Here is a 7,500-nt window from a genome sequence, read left to right as displayed (position 1 = left end):
AGCTTAACAGACAACAAAGCAGCAGCACTTCCCTGTGAAGTGTGTGTGCCCAGTGTTCGTCACAGACACACACCACCTTTTTACTGATGTGTGTGTGTGTGTGTGTGAGTGTGAGAAAGAGTGTTGGATTACTCAGACATTTGAATGGCAGGTAACTCACCCACACTCAATACACTGTTTGTTATTGTGTGTGTGTGTGTTTTTTTCCCTGTGACACTTTTTAATAATCTGTGTGTGTGTGTGTGTTTGCTCTGTATTTCCTCATGTGACTCACCTGTGACATCACACTGAGGCGTCAGCATGTGCGGGAGGGGCGGGGTGTGTGTGTGTCAGGGTTGGTCAAAAGGCCAGTCGGGAAACAGTCTCACTCTCTGCTCCAGCGTTCAGCCCTCTGAGGTGTGTGTGTGTGAGAGAGTGTCACAGTTCAGCGGTGAAGATGAGTGTGTGTCTCTGCTGAGGTGAGGAAGGAGCTGCCAGCTGGCATATGGAGGGGAGCGAGGCCGTATTGATCTCTGTCTTTATTGGTTAACCTGTTGATTCTTCTTCTGTATTCCTCATTGTTCCTGTTTAGTTCTCTGTGTTGTCAGTTTCTCTTCATTTCTGCTGCTTTTTAGCCGATCTGGCAACCACAGCAGGATTCAACCTCAGTATGTGATTGTATTTTGTAATACTCATGGAAACAAACTGTGTGTGTGTGTGTGTGTGTGTGTGTGTGTGTGTGTGTGTGTGTGTGTGTGTGTGTGTGTGTGTGTGTGTGTGTGTGTGTGTGTGTGTGTGGGTGTTTGATGGCATCGACTCTGCGGGAGTGTGTGCAGTTGCAGAGCAGGTTGTGTTACTCTGTGTGTGTGTGTGTGTGTATTTTTGTGTGTTTGTGTGTGTGTTTGATGGCGCCGACTCTTTGGGAGTGTGTGCAGTAGCGGGGCAGGTTGTGTTACTGTGTGTTTGTAGGCGTGTTTTTTTGTGTATATGTGTGGGCCAGTGTGTGTCTTTGATGGCACCGTCTCTGCGGAAGTGTGTGCAGTAGGAGAGCAGGTTGTGTTACAGTGTGCGTCTGTGTGTAGGTGTGTATCTTTGTGTGTGTGTGTGTGTGTGTGTTCATGTTCTAAACCTCCTACTCAACACATCGTCCTCATTTTGCCTCGTTGATAGTTTTGCTTCTTAATGATTAATAATCGATGAATCATTAACCCCTCGTGCTGTTCAACCAGATTATGACTCAGACACACAGAGCAGCCTGACAGAGCGCTGCAGCTAATGAGCCTCTACCCATAGATACTCTGTTTCTCTGCCTGACAGTGTGTGTGTATGTGTGTGTGCTTGTGTGTGTGTGTGTGTGTGTGTGTGTGTGTGTGTGTGTGTGTGTGTGTGTGTTGTCCAGCAGCGTCCGTCTGCAGCCTAGCTGAACATGTCTGATAATGGCGAGGTCGAGGACAAGCCCCCAGCCCCGCCCATGAGGAACACCAGCACCATGATCGGCTCCTGCAGCAAAGACCCCGCCCCCATCAACCACGGCTCCAAGCCCCTCCCACCCAACCCCGAGGACAAGAAGAAGAAAGACCGCTCCATCAGATTCATCCTGACCGGAGGAGGCGACAAGAGTGAGGACTCAGCACCTTACACACACACACACACACACACACACTGATAATCTGTGTGATTGAGGAAGAGAAACATCCTCCAGCTCACACACACACACACACTTTGCTGACTTGGCTGTGGTATCATCTCCAGCTCATTGTCTGTTCCTTTCCTTTGCTGGCAGCTGTCCTAATTAAAGGTCAACACTTAACCCTGACCTTTGACCCTGACAGCTGCTTCTGCTGTCTGATGGAGCGTGAGAGTAATTAAACAGGGACAGACAGGCAGGCAGACAGACTTGCAGAGGTGTGAAATGTGTGTCAGTGCAGCCTGACTCTGACCTTTGACCTTTTTTCCTCCCTCAGCCTATAAGAAGAAGGAGCGTCCGGAGATTTCTCTGCCGTCTGACTTTGAACACACCATCCATGTGGGCTTCGACGCTGTCACCGGGGAGTTTACTGTAAGTGTGTGTGTGTCAGTGTGTGTGTGTCAGTGTGTGTGTGTGTGTGTGTGTGTGTGTGTTGTAATTATGTCTTTTATTGTTTTGTCAAAGCGCTGGTGTTCATTTTTTAATGTGGGTGCACACATACAGTAAGAGAGAGTGTTTTCATGGTTTATGTAATTTAAGGTAACACACACACACACACACACACACACACACACACACTACCTCCCTCTGTCTTTCTCTCTCTCACCAAATGAACCAGTTAAATGGTGCCATCAGACAGAGAGGCCTTGTTATCCCTCTCTCTTGATCCGCCTCGCCGACCGCTTTGAAGTGTGTGTGCGTGCGTGCGTGTGTGTGCATGTGTGTGTGCGCGACATCAAACAGCATCACCGGGCCCTGCATGCTCGTGTGTGTGTGTAAACGTGGCTCCTGTTCCACCGTCTCACATCTCTGGGCTTTGAACGCTTCACGCTCTAAATTTGCTGCAGACTTTATTTACATTTTCCCGGAGTTATGAGTCAGAAGCAAAGACGCGACAACCGGAATGACAAACAGAGAGAGACGTGAGTGTGTGTGTGTGTGTGTGTGTGTGTGTGTGTGTGTGTGTGTGTGTGTGTGTGTGTGACGAGGAGCCGATGGCGTGATGGAGCAGGAAGTCAGGAGTGACGCCCTGAGACGGACACAACCAGGGAGATGTGACCTACTTCACTGTCTCACACATAACACTGCCTCGTTAGGATGTGTGTGCGTGCTTGCGTGTGTGTGCGTGTGTGCGTGTGTGCGTGTGTGCGTGTGTGTGCGTGTGTGTGTGTGTGTGTGTGTTTAGCCTAGTTTTGCACAAAGGCTGGAATACATATTGACTTGCAAACAGTATATAGATCCTCCCATCTGAAGCAACAGGTTCCTTAATGTCGGATAAACTGACTGTGTGTGTGTGTGTGTGTGTGTGTGTGTGTTTGTGTGTGTGTGTGTGTGTGTGCAGGGCATGCCGGAGCAGTGGGCTCGGCTCCTGCAGACGTCCAACATCACCAAACTCGAGCAGAAGAAGAATCCTCAGGCCGTCCTTGACGTCTTAAAGTTCTACGACTCCAAAGAGACGGCCAACAGCCAGAAGTACATGAGCTTCACAGGTACACACACACACACACACACACACACACACACACACACACACACACACACAGATATCTGCCTTCTGCTGGGGCTTTCATGAGCTGTTTTCATATTTCCCTCCCTCTCCTCTCCAGATAAGAATGCCGACGCCTACAGCTCCTCTGCCACCACAGTAAGAATCTTTCCGTTTCATCTTTTCCAACAATGAATCCTGAACAAACGCTCAAACTCAAAGTTGGCACCAAAATGCGAAGCTGCTCCCAGAGGGGGAACGGCACCACTCCTTCAGAACGTTCCTTTGTTCCGGTTCCCTGCGGGCCACGAGTCACGCCGAGCTCATGGAAGTCAGAGCCGCAACAATGACTCTGATCTTTAATTATGTTTCTGTAGTCTGGTTCCATTTCTTTGAAGGTTTCTCTGCACGGCCTTGTGGGTAGAATCCTTTGAGAGGCTATTTTAAAACTCCTCATCTGCATAAACAGACGGGACTGCCTCACGCCTCCTCAGCTGATCTGTTTACTGTGGAAGCCTGGAAGGGAAGCTGCTGCTGTTGGGTCTGGTGTGAGAGTTAGGCTCTGTCTGTCTGTCTGTCTGTCTGTCTGTCTGCCCTGGAGTCTCAGCTCACAGGCAACACTTCTGCTTACCAACATGGAAACTACCTTCACGCTAAACTAAGGAAAGCCCCAGAATTCCTGACAGTCTTCCCAGAGTTCCGGGAAAACCTTGAAAGGCCTCTGAAGTGACCGTCTGTTCTCACTCTCAGCTGGGATTCTTCCATTTCTCTGAGGTTCTGTGAAAGTTTTGGGAAAGAAAAGTGAAAGGGCAGAAACTACAAGAGGGGAAATGTGAGAGATAATGTTAAAGGACAATTAAGTCTGTGAGACCAGGAGGAGATAAGGAGGCAGAGCAAAGGGTGAGAGACACTGATGGGGGAGATAAGAGAGAGAGAGAGAGAGAGAGAGAGAGCAGAGTGGACAAGTGGACGTGTTGTACTCTCAAATTGTTTTGCAGCTTTGGTGGTCTTATTAGTTTTGTGTCCGTCCCTGTTTGTGGTTGTTTGGTTATTAGAGGTCAGAGGTCAAGACGAGGTGCTGTGTTTGGTTCTACTACACCTCTGCTGACTGGAGGTAAAGGTGAAGTCTGGTTGGTGCAGGACAGCGTGGGTACTTGAGAGTTGGACTCTAGAGGGACATGGAGCCGCTCCACCGCCTGTCCTCGCTCTCCGGTTACCTTATCTGGGTAATGAGGTCACATGTGAAGGCGAGGTGTAAATGAAAGCAGGACGCTCATTGTGATGGGGTCGCTATCCGATCTGTGTGTGTGATCAGACTCCCATTGTGATCGGATCTCTGTCACCAGCAGCTCTGATGGAACGACTTCATTCATTCAGAGAGGATTAGAGTTTCTGAACCAAAACTGTGATGGTGAGAAGAAGAGAAAGTGAAACTTTGTGGTAGAGACGCCATGACAGCATATCTCTCTCTCTCTCTCTCTCTCTCTCTCTCTCTCTCTCTCTCTCTCTCTCTCTCTCTCTCTCTCTCTCTCTCTCTCTCTCTCTCTCGGTCTCAGTCTGTCTTGCTCTCTGTCTGTCTTGCTCTCTGTCTGTCTCTCTCTCGCTCTCTCTCACTGTGTCTCTCTTGCTCTGTCTCTCTCTCTCCCTCTCTGTCTCTCTCACTTTCTGTCTCTGTCTCTCTTTCTTTCTCTCTCTCTCTCTCTCTCTCTCCCTCTCTGTCTCTCTTGCTTTCTGTCTGTCTGTCTGTCTGTCTGTCTGTCTGTCTGTCTCCCTCTCTCCCTCTCTCGCTCTCTGTCTCTCTCCGTCTCCTCTCTCTGTCTCTCTCTCTCTCTCTCTATCTCTCTCTCTCTCTCCACCTCTCTCTCTCTCTCTCCACCTCTCTCTCTTTCTCCACCTCTCTCTCTCTCTCTCCACCTCTCTCTCCCGCTCTCTCTCTCTAACTCCACCTCTCTCTCTCTCTCTCGCTCGCTCTCTCTCTCCACCCCTCCCTCTCTGCATTGTGAATCAGCAACTTTTCCCTCTCTTCCCTCGCTCTGCAGCTTGGCCGCCCGCCTAGTCAGACACTATCAGACCGGGAGAGAGGAAGAGACGGACGTAGAGGAGGAAGAGTAGCTAGTGACGTTTAGAAAGCAGAGATGGGCAGAGCACTCAGACACGGAGAGAAATGAGGAGAGGAGAGAGGAAGGAGGTGAAGAGATGCTGGAAGAGGGGAAGACAGGTGGTGAAAGAAAGGGCGAGGAAGAGGCACAGGAAAGTGATGGAAGATAAAGTTTGGTAGACGAAACATCGGAATGAAGCGATGATGGTTCTAGTGTCGCTATTGGCTCAGGTGAGGATGATGTCACTGAAGCCCCGCCCTCTCTCTTTCGCCGACGCCCTGCAGAGCTCCAAGGCCGTGTCGGAGACCCCCGCCATAGCAACAGTTTCTGAGGACGATGATGAAGATGAGGCGGAGCCCCCGCCGGTGATCGCACCCCGACCTGAACACACGAAATCAGTAAGTAATCAGTCACACATGCGCACATAGCAACACATCCAGAAACACAGCATTCTAATATTGCTACAAAGTAACAAAGTGACTTTATTGACTCATAATATAAGAAGTAGGTTTCATGTTCTAAAGATTATTTACTACATGTTTTGAAACCAAATGTTGAGTTCTCGCTCTTCACTTTAGTACTGACAGTTTTCTTTGAGCAGCCTCTAGTGGCTGCTGGGTGAACTGCAGTTAACAATGGGTTATCCTCTACTTTCACTCACACACAGACACGCAATGCATATGTACTGAAACTATAGGAAGACATTAAACATTATCTCCACAAGTGTTGACAATAACATCATGTGTGTTTGGTGTGTTTGAATAGCAGTATAACAGTCAAAGTAATACTGTTTGTCTTTCTCTCTCTCTCTCTCTCTCACAGATTTACACCCGCTCAGTCATCGAGCCCCTCCCCCCTCCTTCCACCAAAGATGCAGCGACCTCGCCCATCTCCCCCCCGACGGCCGCTGCCGCCCCCGTCCCCGCCCCTCCAGCAGAGGGCGCGCCCAGCAGCCCACCTAGCGCAAGCCCCGCCCCCGGGCCGTCCCTGCCTCGACCCCAGGACAAAACCAGGAAGAAGAAGATGTCCGACGAGGAGATCCTGGAGAAACTACGTAAGGGTCACACACACACACACACACACACACACACACACACACACACACACACACACAGATCGGACTGAAGCCTGGGAATCTGGATCCTGGTTTTATTCTTAATGACATGTTGGCCCTGTCAGTATAATGAATAACAGTTTGTGACGAAGGTAAACTCTTCATCTTCCTGTAGAAGAAGTCTTTAATAAAGAGAGAAGCAGGATGATGTTACAGTTGGGTCTGATCCTGTTTAACATGCAGCCACATCGCTCACAGACGCAGCCAGCAGCATTTCCTCAGAAACGAAACCACACAAATGAAAATCTGATCTTTCCTCAGTGGTGAGGATCCAATATTACAAACTGAGAGTCTTTCCATTTATGAAGCTCTCTGACATGAACTGTTAACATGAGCCAGATGTGAACGTGTGCAAGACAAATGCCAGCTACGCACATGCACACACACACACACACACACAGTCTGTAGGTTCTTTTTGGTTTGACAGCAGTTGTGTAACATTCTAGAAATTTCCATGAAGAGATAAACTTTTGCTGCAGCGATTGACAAAATAAGTTAAAGACATTTAAACCCGATTGTTTTGGACAAATTTCACTATAATTGTCATTTTTAAACTTTTCTTTATGTATGAAAGTGCACCAGGTTTGAACACAAGCCTCTGTAATTAAAGGCTTTTATTTTGAAAACCATCCCAGTAACACTCCTGATCGCCCAGTCAGACGCCCACAGTGTCAGAATAAAAGCCTGTGTTAGATGATTCCCCTCTCTGAAATGTGCTGATGTCCTAATTTAAAGTTTGTATATTTGTTTAAATCGCCCCCTCGCCTGTCCAGATGTGCTCAGGTCGCCCTCTGCTGGTAAGACAAGGATACTGTCTGTCCCTCTCCTCCCAGCTGACAGAGCAGATATCCACTGTCCCCGCCCCTTTACTGTCCAACCCTCACGTGTGATTGGTCGTCCTCTCGTCTCTCTCTGTCCATCATCTCTGCTGCAGTGACAGAGTCCTTCAATCTCTCCCAGTGTGGACAGCTCAACCACATACTCGACCCTCCTCCTGCCTGTCTCTCTCTCTCCCTGTCTCTCTCTCTCCCTTGTTCTTCCTTTCTCTCTCTCTTTGTTTGTTTGTTTCTTCTGTTTGTTATTCTGTTGAGGTGTTTTTCAGTTTATCTTTCCTTCTTTTCCTTCCTCTGTTTCT

General features: G+C 48.8%; 1 protein-coding gene across 4 annotated transcripts in view; it reads left to right on the top strand.

Moving 5' to 3' along the window:
* Positions 1 to 7,500, top strand: part of pak1 (p21 protein (Cdc42/Rac)-activated kinase 1) — a 27,025-nt gene that overhangs the window by 14,320 nt on the left and 5,205 nt on the right. The window contains exons 1-7 of one of the 4 annotated variants that reach the window (XM_076146423.1): positions 347 to 458; positions 1,382 to 1,598; positions 1,944 to 2,038; positions 3,009 to 3,156; positions 3,274 to 3,311; positions 5,536 to 5,649; positions 6,074 to 6,305. In XM_076146423.1, coding sequence (XP_076002538.1) covers positions 1,406 to 1,598; positions 1,944 to 2,038; positions 3,009 to 3,156; positions 3,274 to 3,311; positions 5,536 to 5,649; positions 6,074 to 6,305 — 820 coding nt within the window. In that variant the 5' untranslated portion in view covers positions 347 to 458; positions 1,382 to 1,405. Of the gene's footprint in view, positions 1 to 346; positions 459 to 1,378; positions 1,599 to 1,943; positions 2,039 to 3,008; positions 3,157 to 3,273; positions 3,312 to 5,535; positions 5,650 to 6,073; positions 6,306 to 7,500 lie in introns of those variants that run through there. The other 3 variants (XM_076146422.1, XM_076146425.1, XM_076146424.1) reach the window with 3 other exon arrangements.

This window comes from Genypterus blacodes, unplaced genomic scaffold, assembly GCF_046128005.1.
Source record: "Genypterus blacodes isolate CSIRO-AG114 ecotype Tasmania unplaced genomic scaffold, CSIRO-AGI_Gbla_v1 ptg000032l_1, whole genome shotgun sequence".
Taxonomy (NCBI): Eukaryota; Metazoa; Chordata; class Actinopteri; order Ophidiiformes; family Ophidiidae; genus Genypterus; species Genypterus blacodes.
This window is presented reverse-complemented; position numbering and strand designations above follow the sequence as displayed.